Source organism: Amphiura filiformis, chromosome 1, assembly GCF_039555335.1.
Source record: "Amphiura filiformis chromosome 1, Afil_fr2py, whole genome shotgun sequence".
In the NCBI taxonomy this organism is placed as follows: domain Eukaryota; kingdom Metazoa; phylum Echinodermata; class Ophiuroidea; order Amphilepidida; family Amphiuridae; genus Amphiura; species Amphiura filiformis.
Window position 1 is genome coordinate 61,063,094 of NC_092628.1, and position 23,470 is coordinate 61,086,563.

At 36.7% G+C, this 23,470-nt stretch overlaps 1 protein-coding gene and 1 long non-coding RNA gene across 4 annotated transcripts in view; one reads left to right on the forward strand and one right to left on the reverse strand.

Annotated features, from left to right (window-relative positions):
• LOC140150325 (uncharacterized) overlaps positions 1–23,470 on the forward strand; it is a 444,264-nt gene that overhangs the window by 72,792 nt on the left and 348,002 nt on the right. The gene's annotated exons all lie outside the window — the stretch shown is intronic.
• Positions 1,837–23,470, reverse strand: part of LOC140150253 (uncharacterized) — a 45,642-nt gene continuing 24,008 nt past the window's right edge. The window contains exons 1-5 of one of the 3 annotated variants that reach the window (XM_072172263.1): positions 20,428–20,543; positions 13,108–13,234; positions 12,525–12,786; positions 11,353–11,453; positions 1,837–3,902 (exon numbers count right to left, since the gene is read on the reverse strand). In XM_072172263.1, the coding sequence (XP_072028364.1) occupies positions 2,536–3,902; positions 11,353–11,453; positions 12,525–12,786; positions 13,108–13,183 (1,806 nt within the window). In that variant the 5' untranslated portion in view covers positions 13,184–13,234; positions 20,428–20,543 and the 3' untranslated portion in view covers positions 1,837–2,535. Of the gene's footprint in view, positions 3,903–11,352; positions 11,472–12,524; positions 12,787–13,107; positions 13,235–20,427; positions 20,547–23,470 lie in introns of those variants that run through there. The other 2 variants (XM_072172258.1, XR_011858790.1) reach the window with 2 other exon arrangements.

Below are 23,470 nucleotides of genomic sequence, written 5' to 3' on the forward strand. Positions count from 1 at the left end.
TTTACTCATAGTTAGACTATCTTTTGAATAAAGTGCTCAATCCCAAAAGGGAGAGAGTATATATCTTAAATATAGAGATATTTTGCTCCACAACGCCGTTTTCCCCAAATGAAATTGGACATTCCCAAGCGAAGATCTTGAGTTCGTAAGTTATGGTATTACAAAATTGGAAATTAAAATATCGGTCTATAAAGTATTATTGACATTGTTGAGAGTAGGAATTACCTTGAAAAATGTCTCAAAAAATACAAGATGCCAGTTATATTCCGATTTTAACATTAATAACATCACAAATTCGCAACAAACCCAAATTGTGAAAAAATCACCCCCGGGCAGATTTTTGGCTACTGCTGCATTTGCGATCCTGCCCAAAAGTGTCTCCTTTTGACATGACACGTCACATATAACATCATGTATTGATATAAAATTGGATGGTTTGAACCCAATGCACAAATTTATTGGTCGAGCTATGAGTTTTAAAATATTGGACGAGACGTAGTCGAGTCCAATATTTTAAAACTCATAGCGAGACCAATAAATTTTGCATTGGGTGAAATAAACCATCAATTTTATCATTATTATGTTTTCAGAATCTTAAATTAAAAGACAAAATTCGATTTTTTTTTAATTTTCGTGATTTTTTTTTTTTTGTGGGGAGGTCAAAATCGACTGATCTTACATGCCTAGAGCAAAAAAAAAAAATTGAAAAAAAAAAATTTGGAATTTTTTTTTCCGGCCTACTTCCGGACTTTTTTTGGCCAGCCCTACTTCCGGAATTCCATAAGTTTCCGTAACATTTAAATTAATGGGGATTCATTTCACCAAAATTTATGACGATTCGTAGCGCTTCGTAAGTCTCAAAATCCATCGTAACTTTAGAATGTATTGTAAAATACATTTCACTAAAATTATTTACTAATCTGCACTTCCCAGAGATTGCCTACCAACACTAGAGGGAAAGAAATGGGAAAAAATCCCTGTCTCATGAAGTTACGTACTCGTTCCGAGTCGTTCGTAAGTTGCGAAATGATATAATTGAATTATGAGGGTTAAAAATATGAAGTAATAAAGTGTTTATAATGATATTTGATAGGCAATAAACTGATAAAGTAAGCGTAACTTAAGCTACAAAATCAGAGTGCAAGCCTGCAGCCAGTGCAAGAGCCAAGGCAACAGTGCAGTTGGGTGGACTATATTTGCCGATTTCATAAGCTTATCTAAAACCCTACCTTGTCTGTGCTAACATCATTCACACCTTGCAGAGTCTCAAATTAGTTCAAAAAGTGATAATTGGCATTTGGCAGGTATAAATCCTCTGGTTTGGTCAGAAAATTTGATAATTTTTGATGTCCGATTGTGCGAGATTGCCGAATTCTGCAGCTTTTACGTACTGGTTTAGCATCGGTTTTTACTAGTTTTTTGTACTTTCCAAAGATATTTCAACAAACCACATTAATTTCTTCATTTCTAAGCAGCTGAAACATGCATTTAGTACCCCACATTGTTGACTTTCAAGCCTAGAATCATGAAATTAAACATCTCTTTCCGCGTCCGTAGAAAATCAAATTCTCCCGGTTTGACAGCAAAATAAACAAAATCGAGTTCATGAATGAATAGTCTCATACAGTGCGTTTGTGTTATCTCTTGATCACATACGATCGGTCAATTTACAATACGTTAAAATTGGCGGCAAAATCAGCGATTTTAAAAATCACGGGGGATTGGGATCCAGGTGGCGCTAAAATTGGATTCGAAATGCATCCAATATGCTATTTTTTGACGTTTTAAACTGTGTGGAGAGGTATAGGAAGCAAGATTCTGAAAACATAATAATGATATATATTGGCGTGTATGCAATTGGTCGCAGCACTCACGCTAGCTGCGCGTTGTGCAATGCGTGAATGGCTTGCTGTATTTAAGACGAGCGTCAGTTTGGTCTGTATTAATGCGCGCATTAAAAAACCGCATAAGTCGAACAAAGTATTGTCCTGTATGTGGCTCCAAATTATTTTGACCGTTTCAATTCTGATAGAATTGTTTGTTAAAGTCTAGTATTACCCTGTTGTGGTATTTCGATATGGGTAATATACAAATCAGTCTTCAGTTGTCATGACACATTATGTTTACCGTTTGTTTTAACAATCATGGTATCATCATCTTTGTCTGTCCATTCATAGCATGTAAACTTATATGGTCAAACCCCTTCCCCAAGTGTCAGGCTGGCAATCAGTCTGACCAATATGAAATTGTATAACAATACCCGTGCAAAACATTTGTAGAATTCTTCAAAGTTACTTTTCATAAACGTTGACAAATATATTTCAAGGTACCATTACATATTCTTTCACAAAATGTGGAAAAGCAAGACAAAGTAAAGAAATTAATCGTGACAGTTTCAGTGCAGAGAGTCAACATCCAGTCTGTCAATACACAAGTCTCACATAATGTACTCGAGTGATAGATGAACTGATGATTCGTTCAATGTATGTGTTAAAAACATATAATTTGTCACCAAATTTGTTGCTGAACAACACACTATATATTGCTGGCAGGTTTCATTGGAGGTGTTCTCTCACTGAACCTCAGAGATAAGTAATTATCACTATCTAAATCATCTGGACTGGGGTAATCTCCATTTGACCTAGGAATAGGTAAACTTGAGGATGGACTTAGGGACGCGTTTGAGACAGGACTAGGAAACCCGTTTGAAGCAGCCGATGGACTAGCAGCGCCTTCTTCACGTAGGGCACGGACTGATGGAAGCGGAGGGATATAGCGTTGGGGTAATGGTGGTTTACTGATTATTTTGCCATTTACATAGTCGTGATATTTTGAAAGTGGAAGACAGTTGGGTCTTTGGAGTTTGGAAGAAGTTACGCTGATTGATGTTGGCTTATCTGGTCTGTTATGTACTGTTTGGAACTGATGTCTGTAAAGGTTTCTTTGTATCACACTGTTGCATTGATATGATTGATAATGATCAGCTTCAGGTGGTTGGTAGTCAAATTGAGTTGGATCAGATGGGGTCACCTGAATGGATGGCATCTTGCGAACAGATGTGAGGTATCCTAATGCAAATTGATTAGTCGACTCGGATGAATCCCTAATGAAATCACTATAAGTGTCATCTGGAGCAGGAACGTCCAGGTTGCTCCTTTTGGAACTCCCCCGTGGTTTGTCGTACAATGAGTTACCTATCAATACACGATTAGGATGAGCAGAATACAAATCGGTATTACTATCTATCCTTTGGAACTCATACACTGGCTCATCTGTTCTTTCGATTTTACTTGCATATGCGACAGTGTCTAAATTATGTGAATAAGATTGTTTCTGATATGACACTGCTTCAATGTCAGGTCTTACAAGTACTGAATACATCTGGCCATCAGAGCTGCCTTTGCGCATGCGTCTATCTCGACTACCAAATCGTCTGTTCTGTCGGGGTTCGGTTGCTGAGCTGTAATTACATGCTCTATCAGACATGTCTGTGTAAGGGTAGTCATACTCGGATTCACTTGTTTCAACAATGGCATTTGCAACAGGTGTTAAAAGACTGTTATCCATTTTACTTCTATTCATAACGGAAAACACACTCTCATTTGTATAAATAGAGTCTACCCTTGCTTTAGACGTGGTCGCAGATGCACATGCCGCCGCTCCACATTCATGTACTTCATAAATACTTTCATCTTCTTGTGGAACATTGATTGGTTTGACATCAGCTATGGATTTTAAAGTTGTGAAGTTTCGTTGAGCTGTTCCTTGCGCAATTGCATCTTGACCATCTGGTGCTCGAAGTCCATCATAGTTGCTTCGTTGGATATCAAGAGTATCCATTAAGGAATCAAGATAAGTATGACGTCTGCTTGGTGGTGTAGGTGGGTTGTCGTATGTAGATTCTGTGTGAAGTAAATGTAACAGAGAGGAAAATATTAATGGTTTGAATGCAGTTCCATCTCGCCCTGTTATGCTAGGATTCTCAAGATATCAAATTAATGTTGTCATGAACGTGTTAAATATTATTGGACGTAAATTATGTAGGGTTAAGTATCGGCCTCTCCTTGGTAAAACAGGGTTGATCAAAATTTTGAAGAATGCCACTAGATTAAAAAGTATGAGGTATTTGGTCAAAATGGGTTAGTTCATAGCTGAATCAATACCTTGTCCTCCCACAACTGTAAACTTACTGGCGTGTGACCATTAATAAAGACTCGGTGGCTATTTTTGTGAGCCGAGTAAAATGTAGTTGTGCAGTTGAAGTAAATTAAAATAACATGGAAATCACATTTTTGAACATTTTCTTTGCAGTAATTGACAGAACGCCTTGCAGAATTGTTTGGCAATTATATGATTGCATAGTTGAAGCACCAAGTGGAATGGCCCACAAGATTTCCTGACCTTATTTATACACCTCTGGATTTCAGGTTTACACAAGTCCTCCTGCAGAAGTTGATGAACTCCAGAGATTGCAATTTCCAAACGTACGTAGCAAACGCCCGTGTAATCTATTTAAGCTCACTTTCCTGTGACGGGATTTTGAATAGATTGCACGGGCGTTCGATATTTTTACGTTTGGAAATCGCAATCTCTCTAATTGGACAAGTTGACATCCTCAGGCAGAGCAGACCTTGTGTGAATGCCATGTTGAGGAGAGCTGAAATATGCATACAGAGGAATAGTGACCGTATCCGGGTGGCCATGTGGAAGCCATGTGTAAAACTAAGACTGTCAAATACTGTAAGGAAAGTGGAAACATGTGGTTTTCATGTTGCTTTGATTTTAATTGACTTTGCGCAGCTGTATTTTTACTCAGCTCACAAAAATAGCCACTGAGTCCTTATTAGTGGTCACACGCCAGTGATTTTACAGTTGTGGGAGCCTGGGAGGACAAGACGTTGATTCAGCTATCAACTAAAGCACTTTGACGAAATACCTGATACTTTTTAATCTAGTGGTATTTTTCAAACTGTTTACTTTATTTTGATAGAGAACTGCCATATTTGGCTCTCAACCACTGAACATGGCTATACCTATCAGTGCAAGTGAACTCGCAATGCAATTAAAAATCCTTGACACTTTCCCAACAAATCCAAGATGTTAAATGTTTTTTTAATTTGTGGATACCGAATACATTTAAATATGTTGACAAGGTTATCATGCTTTATTCATGTTATTGGTAAACTTGCATACTGCCACCATTGAAAAGTTTGGTACGATTTGTATTTCATGAAACGAACAACATATCGGTCCCGTGTGATTTCCACATCTAGGCCCTCTATGATTATGCCTCCTGTTTTATTGTCAAATCACGAAGGGGTGCTATTTTACTAGTATCATTCAAGAGTCACGAATAACGAAAATTATTCACAATTAATCAGGGAAATGTCCGATATAATGGTAGACAATACTACTAAGTTTAATGAAAATGTTGATAATTATTGCAAAGGGGCGATTTTTGGTATACATTTATGCGAGAACAAGGAACTATGCTAAAACGCTTGGAAAACAGGACGGGAACGTTCAATTATGTAAACTTTCCTGTTTGCTTCGCTCGCATTACATATCTAGACCATTTTACTGTGTTCCAAAAAATTTGGCATATTTTCCAAAGTGGAGGACAAGAATTTGTTTGCAGGCCGACGGGGAAGCAGATTTTATCAAACCATTTCGAAATGTTCCCGGGGAAATGTTACCCCTAACCCCACCCCACCCCGACTCATAAGGGGCTATGCAATAATTATCTGTCCCCGGGTGGGCAAAAGAGAGGGGTAAACAATTTTGGCAGAGTATTGGCAAGTAATATTTGGCAGGTCGAAAGGGTATGTATATATTTAACAACTCATTGGCCCCTGGTCACGTAAAAAGTTTTCCTTGTTGATTGATGGCGCACTGTAAATAAATCCAAATTTTCGATCGTCGAACTAGCAAACCTTTCTAATACTTCATTATTTTGTTTTGTTATTTTGTCGATTTATCCTGTGAAAAAAATAGTTAAATGTAAATATATAGACTAATCCTTCATTTATAGCTTCTATGATTTTTTCCATGCTTGAAAATCCATTATTGTCTTCATAAAATCCACTTGCATGTCGTTATACGGAACCATGTACCAGCACATAAAATTCATATATATTTGTTTGCATTAAAACTGTCAAATGCGTTAGTAAGATTACCTGTGTGCCACTTTCTGCTCATTAATAAGTCCAATTAAGATTAACACATACCACTATTCAATTAAAATTAAACCCCCAAGGCACAGCTAATTACTGTTAATGTTTTAATGCAATCATTAAGCAATGACTCGGAAACATCTCTTATCGATAATGATTAAGCCGTATAGTTTCCTTCCAAATCATTGCCAATGTTGTGTGTATTTAACTTGTATAGCCTACTATGCTGGCTATAAGTTACAAATTCAGTATTATGTATGTCAAATCATATATGTGACAGGGTATGAACACGTAATGGTATGAAAAGGAAGGAGTTTTTGATTAAAAATCGTAGTAAATAAGCGGCTGAAGTACATTTTTAAAATTCCCAACACGAGAAACTTTGTAGAGAGAGCTAAGGGAGAGCTAACAGTCGACAGGTCGAAATGTTTAACAAATATTAAGTTGGCGTTATTAAAAACACAATACTACTATATCATTAAGCTACTTTCTTTATCATAACCATGATGACTTGTCAATTACTCGATAATTTTAGTTCCCATAGATTTATACCTAAGGGTTGTTTTTGACATGGAGTAAATAAAGGCATTCTTCCCTTTGGATTTTGTACATTAAGTGGACACGAACTTACTAACACGATAGTTGATGGTTTTACTTAACTTAAAAGTGAATGGGTTCATTACAACGATATAGAGCATTCTTCCCATGAGGAGATTAGGAATGAAAACTGTTATTTCCTAATTATGAGTTAAGCCCGGGAAGATCTATATATAACTGTATATGTAATAAATCGATTAAGTCTGATACATCTGTATTGTTTATACTGAAATGATTTATTTTCATGAAGATAACGAATTAGAAAGAAAAACACCTAGGTCTAAATGATTTAAGTTATAAACGATATCATGACTATGACATTGCTTCCCTTGCTTTTTGCATACCCGCTATTAGTATGTAATGGTTTTCATCAGTGAAAACGAGAAGGTATCCTAACATCAAGCATCAAAAGTTGTATTAAAAGTTATGGACAGATATGGAAGCTGTTTTTGCTGTTATCTGTCATTTACATATCAGGGAGGTACGAACATTTGCAGATGCCCCACATACTCAGTTTTTAGCCCACGTGTAATGTATACATTATTCTTGATTGACAGCAAGTACAAAACATATCCGTCAAGTGGTTTAGCTTTATAGGTCTGTCACACTACGACGGACTGGATCAACGTACATCACCGAATACAAAAATATTTTATTCGGTGGAAAAATCACCAGTCCGGCAGAAGATTCGGTGGGATTTTGGGTCCGATTCCCGTTCGTCTCTCTATGCGTTGTGGCCGCTAATAATCCTGCAGGCGTCTTGTATCCGATCGTTCAACGTCCGACAAATGGCCGGATTTGGGGGTCCGATTCCCGTTCGTTTCTCTATGCGTTGTGGCCGCTAATAATCCTGCAGGCGTCTTATATTCGATCGTTCAACGTCCGACAAATGACCGGATTTTGGGGTCAACGTCCGACAAATTTCCGGATTTGGGGGTCCGATTCCCGTTCGTCTCTCTATGCGTTGTGGCCGCTAATAATCCTGCAGGCGTTTTATATTCAATCGTTCAACGTCCGACAAATGACCGGCGAATCCGTGGCATGTGGCACCAACAGGGACGTCCACCCTATCAGAAAAGTGGGGGAGGAGAGGGTGTTTGAGAGGGTTTTTGTCCCCTTAGAGGCAGTGACGTAGCAAGCACTTTTTCAGAGGGTGAACAAAGTGGGGAAAGACAACTTTTAAGGGGGAAAACTTTGACGAAAATGGTCAAATATTGGCTTCCGGGGGCAATAGAGGTGAGAAACCTTTGGAAAATGAAGGCCCAATTGAAGCCATTTGTCATTTTTGGGATCAATTTTAGCACTATTATTGGGTACTATTTTAGTTTGAAACAGCCGTAAATTGGTGAAACGAAAGCCTAATTGAAGCCATTGAAAAGTTTTCACCATTATTGTATAATATAAACAATTGTTTTAAAAATAACACGTGGATGTCCTAGCAGAAGCAAAAAGGAAGACTTGACCATTTTTCAAAATGAAGGTCCAATTGAAGCCATTTGCATGGGGACTGTAGGGCCTATTTACATTATTAGGCCTAGGCCTATTGTGTAAAAATTTAGTTTTAAAAATGGAAAATTTGGAAAATTGTTTTTGGTGCATCATTTTTACACTATTATTGCCTTAAAAAAAAAAACAAAGAAGGCCCGAACTGAATTTGCAAAATTTAAAATGTTACACTGATCCACTGACACTTAGATATAAGACTTCAGACTCGTAATTTCAGGTCAAGCATGCATGGATTGATATGTTAAAGTCAGTAATAGACCTAAGTCCGTCTTAAATACTGACTTTGGTGACAAAATGTCACGGGCCCTACATATCGACGAGCCGGCAGTAATTTTCACAGGCTTTTGGGCCAATGAATCACATCTAAGCACTGCCTATAATAATCACAGGCCTATACTTAGGCTTACTATATACTATCCTGGGCCTACTCAATAACGTACAATTTAACCTTTTCCATGTTTTCTCTTCTTTTTTCTTTCTTGTCAATCACTAAAACTGCTAGGAATTTGATATTGCGTCCTCTACCCTTCAGAAAGTGCCCCTGCCTCAATACTACTTACATGCACAGGCCTACTAAATTACGTGCAATTTAACTTTTTCTCTTCTCTTCTCTCTTCAATTTTTCTCACTTTCTTTTCTTTTTTCTCTCCTTTCCCCCTTTTTTCTACTTGTCAGTCACTAAAGTACTGGGGGAAATATGATATTGCGTCACACGCCCTTCAGAAAGTCCCCCCCCCACCCCATGATCGATGCACATGTTCGCCATAGGCCTACATCCGGCACAAGCGCCTGCGAAACCTTGCAAACACCTGCGGTATATAAACGAAAGAATAACGCCCAAACCCAGGGTATATATACAGAACAGTACGAACACACATCGGACAACTTCCGAACATGTGTATTCGAGCACACTCCGTTTCAAGTTTTGTGCATGCACAAAACTTGAAACGTATTGTCGACGGACTAAACAAACATCACCTAACACGAAACGCATTTGGCGGATAATAGCAGGACATATGAAGAACATAAAACGAACATTGACGAACACTAACGGATTTGCTAAAATACCATCCGTTTCTTATACGGAAGACCGATCCGGTGTAGTGTGACACTAACACGGTCTGGGTCAACGTACATCACCGAAGGCAAAAATCTGCTATCCGGTGGTGAAGGCCTCACAGGAACGTATTTGCAACGAACACGGGCCGAGTGCAACGAACAAAGAACGAACATGAACGAAAGGAGAGCGAACAAACTCCGGCAATATGCAGCACCATACGAACACACATCGGATAAATACCGAACATGTGTATTCGGTACACTCCGTTTCAAGTTTTGTGCATGCACAAAACTTGCCGACGGACTTAACGAACATCACCTAACATGAAACGCACTTGGCGGATGATAGCAGGACATAAAAAGAACATAAAACGATCATTGACGAACAACAACGGATTTACTAAAATACCATCCGTTTCTTGTACGGAAAACCTATTCGGTATAGTGTGACAGGCGCATAAATGCCCTTCGGAAGAGAGCGGTCTACAAGTGAGTGATAATCACTAAAAGTTGCATTCGACTTACACAGGGAATTTTGCAGGCCATGCCGTGCCCTACTTACTAAAACACCAAAGTGCGAATATTTCCAAATATCAAAATTAGCTAAAAATTTAGAACATGTTACAAAACTATATTTCCTAGAATTTCAGAGAGTACACAAAATATTGACCGGTTATTTTTCACACAGTGACGTTAACTAGGAAATGTACCTCTAACATACACTGTTTGTAGAGGTCACACCTCAATGGTGAGAGCACTGTGTATTGTGTATAGGAAAATGAACAGTAACTGCAGTATGCTTTCCATATACGTTAACATAATCCCAACTTGACTTTCTAAATTTTAAAAACGATTTTGAGCTCTTGAACATTTTCTATGAGCAATTTGAGCATTTTCTTTGTAATTGTTGGCAAATGTTCTAAAACCGCCAAAGGAAAATGTAAGCAATTTTGGTTGATGATTCAAAACGGCCTCATTGTCCCTTTAACCACAAATATTGACATTGAACATTCTAAGTCTTTATTAACAACCATTACACATCACATTAAACTTGATAAATATATAGCGTGATAAGCTAAACATTAAAAAATCTTGTCCATGACAGCACCGATTCAAAAGGTCATATATGCCTACATCGGTATCGTTTTAAAAGTCGGTTTAGGTGAACATTAATACATCTTGTTCACATGAGTCAAAATATGACCCAGTTAATGTATCAAATGGTGGTAATTAACACCGGCTGAATATTCACATAAATCAATTGGGCTATTTCCATGACACTGCTGAATCGATCCAACTGAATCTGGAATGCCCCAATCTAGATCAGCTTCGCGTATTTAATGGCTATATGTATATAATGTAAGGATGATCCGCTTTTGTCCCACCAATGTACATGTAGACGCTAATATTGAGGCACTTCTACAGTAATCAGCATCGATCTGAATAAAAAGCTGTCATAAGGACACTATTAAATTATGTGTTTTATTCAAGCACAGCATATTTAGATATTTACTGTTGCATGCCGAAATTTCCACTTAATGGCTAGATGTCTCATGCTTATGCTTCTACATGTTTACCTTAGGTCCACCCATAACCCAAGTTACCAATCATAATTAATAAATAATATATAACAAGAACGCCCCGCCATTAAAATATCAAATGACCAAAGAAATGAAGTATAAAAATCTTTGAATGAATTGCATAACAATGTCAAATAGCCAGGGAACTGGTTATGCTCATTCAAAAAAGCAATTTCACTTACTCTATACACAGTTATATTAGTTTTATTCCTTTTGTTTTCAATCTTGAATAAAATAGACCCACATACACACACACAAAAAAACCCACCTGAAGTAAAGGTAACACTATAGAGAGCTTGCGATTTCCAACTTGCATATATCATACGCCCGTGTATCTATTCAAAATCCCGTCACATTAGAGTGATTTTGAATAGATTCACGGGCGTATGATACTTACGTGTGTGGAAATCGCAAGCTCTTTGATAGCACTTTCTTACCAGGGACGTTGTTGAAGACTTCAGCTTGCCTTGCTCTCCTTCTCCTTTCGTTCACTTCGTTTAACTCTGTCATTACTAATGCACCCCATGCTTTTTTGCGCCTGTAATGAACAATAAAACTGAATAAAATGTTATCAAACTAATGTAAATCAAATCGGAATACGGTTGTAAGTGTGCAGATGTGGATTTTCTGAAAAAAAATAGAATGAAAGAAATCTCACTGACTATCTTAGCCAATTAACTGTGGTGTTCTATGGGAGTTTTAAATTCAAACTTGCTCTGTTGTCCTAATATATATATAATGAGTTAAATCCAATAGGTATAAGTTGGGACATGGGTAAACATTACAAATATGCCACCAAAACAAAAGGTTTGAACAAAATGACCAAACTCATATTTTCGTACATTGTGGCTTTAATTGATTAATTTCCAAAACTGTTGGCATGGAAAGGGTTAACAGTGAGCGTGTTTATAGATGAGGTGACCTCAATGTTTATCAACAAAGGCAAGGGACTGGTATCATCTTTATGCTTGAATGAACCCCATACAACCACTACACTGTTTAATAGTCTTATTGTGATGTGGCGGGAGGTTTAAAAACACGAGCCCTGAACAAAATATGATGCGCGCGCATACTGCCAGGCAAAAAACAATGGAAATTGTGATGATGCGTGCGCATACTGTCAGGCATTGACGTCAGAAGTCACATCATCTATAGTGAGTCAGATTATGCGGTATTTAGCTGGACTGCCACGCAGTCTATATTTGTTAATGTTTTACTAACCATTGCAAATCTAGACTACGCGGTAGTTTAGCTAAATAACGGAACGATTGTCTCACTATAAACACGCTCATAGTGCACAAGAAATATATGATTTGAAATTACTCGGTTTAGGTCGGTAAACATGAGTAAGGTTTGATCTTTCCCTAGAGAAATCCTTTTCAGAGGGCTGAGCTTTTGGAACTCTAGCGAGTGCCATCCTCAGAGCAACTAAATAAACATGATGATACGCCTTATATACACTAGGGGCAATGTATGTTATGCACAATACAGATGGTCCATAGTATGCCTATATTAGAACATAATGGCAATATCATTGATATTGTTAATGACACCATATTAATGACAAACGCTTGTATGAATCAAATTAATGCAGTCAAGTTGAACTTACTCAAAGAATGAGTCGGCTTTTCTGACAATCTGGCTTTTTCTTTTTTGGAATATTAAGCCACCAATGGCAGCAAATACAGCTACTATTCCCACTCCCGATAGAAAGACGATTTTCATGGTAGATATTGCTTCATGTACTATCATACGTGGGGGATGAGTTGTCGGTATAAGATCCGCGGACGGGACACCTTCCATCTTCACGCCATTCCTGCTGCTGGTCTTATTTGGCTTATGCTGAGGGGAATGGTGTGGTTGGGTCGCATCTGAAAAACGAGAACATTTATTTGAAGAGGAACAATAGGTAAGATATATGAAGCTGAATAAATCATCATCATCGTCATCATCATCAGCAGCAGCAACAACAGCAGCAGAAGCAGCAGCAGCATTATCATCATCACCATCACCACCACCTCCACCACCACCACCACCACCACCAGTCCACCACCACCACCAGTCCACCACCATCTCCACCACCACCACCACCACTATGCACCACCAGCATGATAACATCGATGAAGAAGCGTTTAGGACATGTAGGAAGAGTTTATAAATGGCACATGATTGGGCACATGCTGTATTCTTACCTACAATCACCGGACACTCTCCTGAGTATTGATCACACGTATTGTTTTCATTCATATGTTCAGCACATATTGACATTTTCCTTCACAATTAGGTCCATATGTACCAACAGGACAAGGAATATCACACCTTTCAAAAACAGAAACATAACAACACGGAAATTTAGATGCATATTAATTATATTCCAAATGTGGTGTTCCAAGGAGCACCACACAGTTCTAAAAATTCAAAATGACCCCTTATATCGATCTATTTAAAAAACAGTCGCGTTTTTAATGTGAGTTTGAAATGAGAAGTTTACTTTTGATTGCCACCATAATCGGGCCTAGAAGGGCATTTTTTACCATGTATGGTGTGAATGATCGTCCCACCATTATCTCGAGACATTTGGAACTTTATTGAGCGTTTTGTTTTAGCAATGCGAATATAAATCCCCAAAAGCATGAAGAATGGAATGCAACCACCACCCTACCACTCTATCCTTCATTAAGATGAGAGTTATGGTTTAGGATTGATATCACAAAATATTTAATGGACGTTTTACCTGCCATATTTCAATTAGGTCGTGATCAAAATAGAAATAAAACTGTGACCTATTTACATTAAGTACATGATGGAAAATTGTATACGCATCTAGAATACTTTCACTGCTTTTGATCAATGTTGATCAAAGGTACTCTTGTTAATGCTTGTTTTCTAATTTAAGTACAATCTTTAGATGAATTATTAACAATTTCTAAACCAGGGCATATTAGCAAGGGGTTAGGAACTCTGTAATGACAGTTATATAATTGAGACTTGATTTATTGAAATTGACAGACAAATATCTACATCTTTTAGTTAATCTTGTTCTGCGTAACATTTGGTTTGCGGTTATTAAATATTAATTAGCAAACATAAATTAATTTATATGACCTAATTCAAATTTCCAATTCTAAGAGACATAACAAAATGGTCAAGGTAATTCGTTAATGTTTGCCTCCTAGAGTCGCGACAAAACACTGTACTTTTAATGAACACAAACTAGATGAGGATGTTCCTTGGGTCATTAACACCAATATGAGCTCATTTGAGCTGTCAAGTATCTAGGTCGTTAATACTTTGGTATAGAGGATTCTAATTACTAGTATGTAAATTTGAGACATTGCTTGACCCATATGAAGCACATGCAGACTATACAAGGAGATAACATAGAATCAGATTGACATCAAGAGTTCACCTTTAATTATCTTGTGGGTTATTCTGGCTTCCGTAAGCGACTCCTAACAAGAAGATGACGCTAGCGGTATCCGTTTGCAGCAACCAAATACTGCCCCCTTACTTCAGCCTCTCATAGTTCAATTCTTCAATGTTTGCCAGACATTAATCCTCTCATAGGCAGAGTTCAGTAAACCACCCTTTCTTAATACCCTCTTTAAATATACCCCAAGTTCTGGTGTATTCGCTACTTGCACGGTTCCGCCATTATGCACTATGTGCGGGGAGAGCCTCGAACTGGCAGCATACATGAACGGAAGAATTATGTAATCTTACACAGAACGTTATGACTAGTTCAATTCCCATTCATGTATGCTGCCAGTTCGAGGCTCTCCCCGCACATAGTGCATAATGGCGGAACCGTGCAAGTAGCGAATGATCGAGGCATAAGACACAAGAAATCATCTTGTCGTTCAAAGATACACATATTTAAACAGGTCATTCAAGTGACACGTCAACCATGTTACAATCTTGTGCATCATGCTGTATTTTTTTAGCTTCATCAACTCCTTTAACGCTGGTGTGTAAGCAATTAATGTAGAAATGGCAGCTTGATGGGTTTTAAAAATATATGGATATATAATATAGAAGAAGACACGAATTATATGTTGTTCCTGTGGGCAAAAAGGAAAAACAAATATCGCTGGCTTTCACCATCCCGTACCTTTAAAAGGTTGGTCTTAACCCTGGAATTATGGCCTCACTAAATTGTTGGTCTAAAGTATATAAAAGTATACATATTTAGAATGATAAAGACTTGATAAATTCATCTGTAAGGTCAAATTTGGACCAAAATGCTAATTTTTGGCCCAAAATCCCAAAAAATGGTTTTTGGCCCACTTCTTTTTCATTAAACGTAACAAAAAAAATTCTTGGGCCAAAAATCTTTTTTTTATTAATTTTAAAAAACTAGATAAAATATCTAGGAGCCGGTTTTAAATTTTGACTTGATTGTCGCCATGACCGGGCCTGTGGGCATTTTTTAGTGTGCAGTGCCGTCCTACAATTACCCGGGTCATTTGGGGTTTATTTGAGCGTTTTGTTTTGGCACTTCAAATAAAAATTCCCAAAACGCGACTTCCACTACCACCTCCATTTATTAACTGCAGAATCAATAGTTACACGGTGCAAATTAAACACATCAAGAATACTTTCATTGCCTTTAACAAAATGCTTTAATCCAGAAAGATTTGTAGTTACCCTGTGTTCATGCTTGTTTTCTATGTAAAGTACAATCTAACGATGACAATTAATTAACAATTTCTAAACCAGTGTATTTGCAAGGGGTTATGTACCTTCTGAAGGGTAATGGAGACTTGATTTATTGAAATTGAAGACATCTTATATCTTCACTTTGCTCTGTGTAACATTATTTTTTTCGCAATTTTTGAATATAAATTAGCAAACTGCAATTTGTTTGTATAATAGTTACTGAAATGACCTAATTCAAACTACAGTTCTAAGAGACAGTACAAAATGGTCAAGGTACTTGGTTAAATTTCCCCTAGTCGAGACAAAACACTGTAGTTTTAATGAACACAGACTAGATAAGGATGTTACTTGGGCCATTAACACCAATATCAGCAGTCAGGTATCTAGACCGTTTGGTATAGAGGATTCCATATTATTTAAACATGTTAAACCTGAGATATGAAGTACAGGCGGACCATACAAGGGGATAGAATCAGATTGACATCAAGAGTTCATCTTTAATTATCTAGTGGGTTATTATGGCTTCCGTAAGCGACTCCTAACAAGAAGACGACGCTAGGCGTATCCGTTTGCACCAACTAAATACTGCCCCCTTCCTTCAGGTTCCCATAGTCCTATGCAATGTTTGACAGACGTTAAATCCCCAGTTAAATCTTCTCATAGGCAGAGTTCAGTAAGCCACACTTTCCGAATACCTTCTTTAAATTTACCCCAAGTTCTGGTGTATGAGGCACAAGACACAAGAAATGAACCTGTCGTTCGAATATACTGAAGATACACACAATTTACAGGTCATTCACCAGTCTTTACATTGGTCACCCTACTGTCTTTTTTACCTCCATCAAACCATTGAACGCGTTTTCAATCAATTCAAGAGCCGTAGATTTTTCATGTTTTGTTCCATTTCTTACTTTGAAGCCTATCATTAAAACAATATGTTTCCAAATTGTTAGTTGTATTCCTTCAGAAATGCAAAAAACCTGTATAACAATACTTATAGGATAGTACATACACTTCCGGTGTGGTAACCACAATTCACCGCATTTTTGTTCCATTTGAACGAAAAATATCTTGGCTGGCGTAAAATTTTACTGGGTAATGAGAAAAATATGACCTTTCTTTGATGAAGAAAAATGGGTGGGGGATGGGGAAATGAGGCTGTCGCAAAGCCCAAAAAGATAACGGTTGCAAGCACCACCTCACCACCACCAACCTTCATTAGACGGGATTAATATAATGTGACATCGAATGCACATTTCACCTGCCATATTTCAATTAGGTCGTAATTACACATAATCCTAGCAAACACAAAAACGTTTTAAAAACGTTTTAAACAATTTGGGATTGGTTTTGGTAAAAACGTTTTAATAAAATTAAATGTCGGGCTATATAAAGATTATGAAAACGTTTTAAAACGTTTTATAATTATGAAAACACACTGCAGCAATATTTTTAAATGTTTTCAAAATATTATTGTAAACTATCTTTGGCAAATATTTTTGCCAAATATTTTCTCAACACTTAAATAGCATTAAGTTAAAAATGTTTTTTAATATTAAGAAAACGTTTTATACCCTTTATATTTTTTCTGACAACCTTTTATAACCTTTTGCGAATGATGTCGAAAATGTTTTGTATTTGCTGGGATACTGCGAGTCCGCGACCTACTTTCATAAACGTTACATGATGATGATGCAAAGCTTTATACTTTAATGCTTTTAACAAATGCTTTAATTCATTGGGATCTGTAATTCCCTTGGGTTATTGCTTGTTTCCACGTAAAGTACAATCTAAAGATGAAGTATTAACAAGGGGTTAGGAACTCTGTAATGACAGTTATAAATTGAGACTTGATTTATTGAAATTGACAGACAAATAGCTACATCTTGTTCTGAGTACCATTTGGTTTGCGGTTATTAAATATAAATTAGCACACTTAAATTCGTTTATAATTACGGGTATAATTACTGACATGACCTAATTCAAACTTGTAGTTCTAAGAGGGGACATAACGAAAATGGTCAAGGTACTTCGTTAATATTTGCCTCCTTTAGTCGCGACAAAACACTATACTTTTAATGAACACAAACTAGATAAGGATGTTCCTTGGGTCATTAACACCAATATGAGCTGTCAGGTATCTAGATCGTTAATACCTTGGTATAAAGGATTCTAATTATGTAAATCTGAGACATTGCTTGACCCATATGAAGCACATGCAGACTATAACATAGAATCAGATTGACATGAAGAGTTCATCTTTAATTATCTAGTGGGTTATTATGGCTTCCGTAAGCGACTCCTAACAAGAAGATGACGCTAGCAGTATCCGTTTGCACCAACAAAATACTGCCCCTTCCTTCAGCTCAGCTTCCCATAGTCCTATTTAATGTATGTCAGACATTGAATCCGGGGATTGAATCCTTCTATAGGCAGAGTTCAGTAACCCACCCTTTCCGATTACTATCTCATATTTTGGGGTATGAGGCACAAAACACAAGACATCAACCTGTCGTTTGAAGATACACTTATTAGGTCATTCAACCGTGTTAAGATGGTGTGCAACTGTGGCAGTGCATCATGTTGCCTTCTTTACCATCATCAACCCCTTGAACGCTTTTAAAGCTTAAAAGCTTTAAACTATTTTATCGTAACTTACCAAAATGCAGAAAGGATATTTTGATGGCATTTTGTCTATATATAATGCAAAATATATGCAGAAGACAAGAATAAATTAGCCATGCCGTTTTAATAGCTACCTGTTTATTAAATCCTATTATTCTCCTACTCTATTTTCTTTCCACCCAGTTTCCACCAAAGCCAGCAAATTCTGAATTATACCTTCTAAAATATATTTTCACGTCTATGGTTTAAAAAGAAGTATTCAATTTTCAAATGAATACAAATTACTCATTTTGAAACATTGCTTTGCAATTAGGCTGTTGTGATACAATAAATGTGCAGCTGCTTGTAAGCCCATAACGTCAGACGTTGACCAGCAAGCTGCCATGATTACAAGGCGAGTCTCATCGTCGCCACTGCCTCAAGAGTCAAACTCCTCAAACGTTAAGAACTGAAATTTGTTAGAACATCTTACACCAGTATTGCCATGTGAATCACACTGGAGAGATTTCCTTCCTCGGAGGTATTAGGTAAAGTTGATTTACTGCCTATTTAAGATGATACAAAATATTGATAGTAGGTATCTAATGTTTGGACAAAATATGTGTCAGCGTGTCTTTAAATAATTATACCAGACATCTGGTCTGGGTATAACATGTATAAAGAGAGATTCCATTTGACTCATCGTCTCCCAAATCTCAATCCATAATCATGATAATGTCTAAGATTGTTCATTTTGTTTGATGAAATTAAGACATTTTGTTGCAGTCATCAATTGCACCGTGTCCTGTAAATATGCTACATGCAGATATGACCTCAAATAATACCCAAAAGACAGGGCAAAGTCGAGGACCTTCCTAATAATGGCTTTATCATCTTGTCTTCTCCAATTTCTAGTATTACATTCATTGTTTTAAATGCTTGTATCATATGTTATATGCACTTTTTACAACTATTTGACAACGAATTCAATTCTGCTTGATCATGACAGGCATAGTCAAAGATCTTACTTGTTTACAGCCATGTCTGAATCTTACTACCAAAAATTGGACACAGCCCCCAAAAACATACCGGCCCTAGTTTGTCGATTTAAGACGGCTTATAAACGAAAACATGTGTTGAAGTGGAGGAAAGGAGAGCTTTTCTTTTCCAATTGGGTAAGTATAGACGAACCAATTTCACGCATCCCTACACCTCAATGGCAGACATTGACGGAGTCCATCCTACTTGGAAGGTGAAATAATATAGGCTTGGCGGGGATTTTAAACTGCATTCCATCACCCGTGTTACGTAGACGAATGATGAAAGCTGACAACGATTTTTAAGCGGCTTTTATTCGACCCAATTGGACTGTCACAACAACAGTTTGGTGCGGATGGATCCAGTACAATGGCCGAATAGATTCGTCTATCGAAATCAAGGTTGTATGTCAATAAAATCACGTTTGAATAACCCTAAGTTTGAATCCAACTTGGCGAAAAATATGGCGAAGTAAATTTTGTGTTTAGTTTTATTGAGCTGAATTTGTTGGAGTTATATTAGATTTCCGAAAAAATAGAAAAGAAATGTATTTTTCGTGATCGGATAATGATTTGAAATGTCAATTCAAATTGGCGAACTACTAATACTACTAGTAATCACAATTAAAGGAATTACATGTAACTATTAACAGACGTATATTCTTCCTCTTAAATCGTTTTCAGGAACTAGTTCTTGAATCATTACATTTAAATACGTACCTTATAATGGTTAGAATGACCACAAAAAGCAGGATTTTGCCCCACAACGGCCTCTGATTAATCTATCAATGTCCTATGCAATATCCCCACTAAACAATGATGGAGCACGATTTTTGTTTCAAGATATTAACTAGATTTTGGATTTCTGATGTCCAAGAACTAGGAATTGATCCCTTTTAGACCCTTGACAGGTAGAGATATTGCAATAAAAGTATCACGAAGAAGCAGTATTGATCAAATAAATGAGTGAGTTAGATCATTTACTGGTGGCCCATTAGGCCCTCCTCTAGTCTGGTGACTAATGTAGTCTTGAATAAAGTGTGGTGTAGAACTCAATAGGCTTACTCAGCGTCATGTGAAACTCAGTAATTCACACCCAAATTGATGGAGATCATGGTTAATGTTTTAAATGTATTGTGGGACAGTCAATGAATTTTGGAACATTATCATTATTACATACAGCATCCAAAAGCAAACTTGAATGATTCTTACCTATTTCCCGTGTACCCCGGAAGACATTGACAATCATGGGTAATAGGGTCACATATATACGAGCCGCGACAGTCTCCTGATGTGTCTCCAGGTTCACATTTTTCATTACATGTTGATCCCTGTACAGAGATAGAAACAATAATCAGTGTATTAGATCAAAATATAGTAATATAAGGATGTTACTCCTGATGTCATTGGTCAGTATGTCTCAATTGTTAATTACATCGCCGCCATCATCATGATCAGGGTCATTCGGGACAACATTGAATTTGACATATTAAACAAAATCATTCATTAAAAGCTGATGAAATTGATTAATGAAGCTGTTATTGGCACAACTTTCAACTTGATTCTTGAATATTTCAATTAACCTAATTACTGGTGATAATTAGGTATAAAATGGCGCCAATTTAGGGCAGAATGTCTGAACTACTGTTTTATATTTTTCAATTCCCACAAAAGTCAAAAATTGTTATTTTGATTTTGGATGTGCCTAAATGATACCCTGCAAGCAGGCATCCCCAAATGTTTTTCTCCTATCCACATAATGTAGCTACGATTTCACATTACAATCATGAATGTTATACCTGATTTCACACAGAGGAAGTTTTGAATCAAAAGGTGATATCATTATTATTAGAATATCATGAACCATTAAATCATGTTAGTATGTTTGTTTCGTCGTGGCGCCCATCGAATTTACTCAATTAATATTTTAACTTATATACCTTCACGTGACTTGTTAGGCATTTTATATATCTTAACAAATTTTAGAGATCGCGTACGGAATTATTGTATGGGTTATTGAAAACCAATTGAGTGTTTTATCAACATAATTGGGCTTGTTAAGGGTAGACGAGGTATTGTTGGTCGAAGCAACCTAAAAATCGATTTTCATTATCTAGTTCAATATATTATTGAAAATTAACACCTTGATGTTTGGCAAAAGTCCATTCTACAAATCGTATACTTTGCAAACTTGCTTAATGTATTGTTGTTAATGAGTTATGTACGTTTTACAAAAGTGTTGTGGTTTCAGCCCTCTTTACAATGTAACTCAAGAACCGCAGCACCTATAAAAGTATATCTGTGATATTTTAATTCTTCTACACGCTCGCTATGAATTGATCAATGCAGTTTTTGCCAAAGTTTACTACCATTCGTAAGATGCTGTGAACTACCAAATCACAACAGTTTAAAATAATTAATAACCTTAAATGAAGGTGTGAGTTGACGCTATTGATGTGATTCCCGGGCTTGGGGCGAGGCCTGGGAAAGAGGGGTCAAGAACCGGACGACCATTATTTTTTTTGGAAAGTATGTAAACTGGCAGAACAATAATTACCATCATCCGAAGCGTACCACCTCGCTCACCATGCATAATAAACTATACATTCAGGCAATGTATATTGAGCAAATATTTTTGCTACCAAGTGGCATTAAAAATTAATTTGCACTTAAAAAGAGACCACTTGGGTACTATGTAGGTGTATATCAGATATGGTTCTAGATTTTGGTTCTCCAAAAGGAGGGAAGTAAGTTTTGACAGACCATTTTGAGAATTCACCACCCCGAAGGAACACATATTATGTGTATTTATTGCACAGATATTATTGGCGGCACCTCGGGAGCGGAACCAGCAATTCTTAGAGGGGAGCATGGGGGAATAGTAAATTTCAGGGGAAAAATCAACAAATTTTGCGCAAAATTGCCGCAAAAAGGGGAATTTTTCATAATAGTAGTTTTTATTAGGTTTAGTAGGGCATAATTGGAGGACGACAATATTGCAAGGTTTCAATTGCACCATATAGGGTTTGTTCAATGGTATGGATAAACAATGTTTTGATTTGTAACTCGCCAATATTGCCAATGATGTCAATATAAAGTCTGCACAAAAAGTAACTCAGCTGTTATAAATACGCCTATAGATTCAGAACTAATAATTGTTTTTACAATATTTCAACATAGAGAGAAGCATGATTTATTTACGCGCATTTTGATACCCCATTCGTCAAATATCGTTCAATATTAAGGGATCTAAAATGAGCGTTTATTGCGTTTCGATAGTATTTTTTGTGGCACATAAGAGCACCTCAGACCTATCGAATTGTATTCTGAATACGAAGCATGTCTTTCTGATATGAAATAATTTTCATTTTTTGAAAATCACAATATAATACAAATTTTATGACAAATTATAAAAATTTGATATTTTTCGAATTTTTGATATATAACAGTCCTCGAAGTAAATTATATAAACCTAATGATATATTCTTAAAGTGTATGTAGCAGGGAGGAAAAGCCGACGGTCAATTGAAAATTTTGACCTTTCATATTGAAGATATGGATTTTTTTCCCAAAAAGACCTAATTTTTGTTGGTGTTTTGGGGGAAAAAATCCATATCTTCAATACGAAGGGTCAAAATTTTCGATTGATCGTCGGCTTTTCAACCCACCTACATACACTTTAAGTATAAATCATCAGATTTATAAAGTTTACTTCAAGTACTGTTAAATATCAAAAATATCAATTTTTAATGATTTGCCATAAATGTGTATTAAATTGCGAATTTCAAAAATTCAAAATTATTTGGTATCAGAATGACATTCTTCGTATTCAGAATGCAATTCGATATGTCTGATGTGCTCTAATGTCCCAAAATAAATACTGTCCAAACGTTCATACCCCAGCCCTTAACAATACAGTAGTGCTTTTACAGAAAAATACCCGAATTAAAAAGTTGCAGTTTACAGCGATCAATGGTTATAATGCCGGCACTGAAAACACGCAAAGCCCGCCATTATCTTCGCGCTTACTTCAAATCAATACAAATAACTGCAACTTTTAAATTGGGGTATTTTTCCTTTCAAAACACTGCTGTATTGTCAATATTGAACGAAATTGGACAAATGGGGTATCAAAATGCGTGTAAATAAATCATCCTTCCTTTTATGTTGAAATATTGTGAAAACAATTATTAGTTCTGAATCTATAGGCGTATTTATAACAGCTGAGTTACTTTTTGTGCATACTTTAGAAACA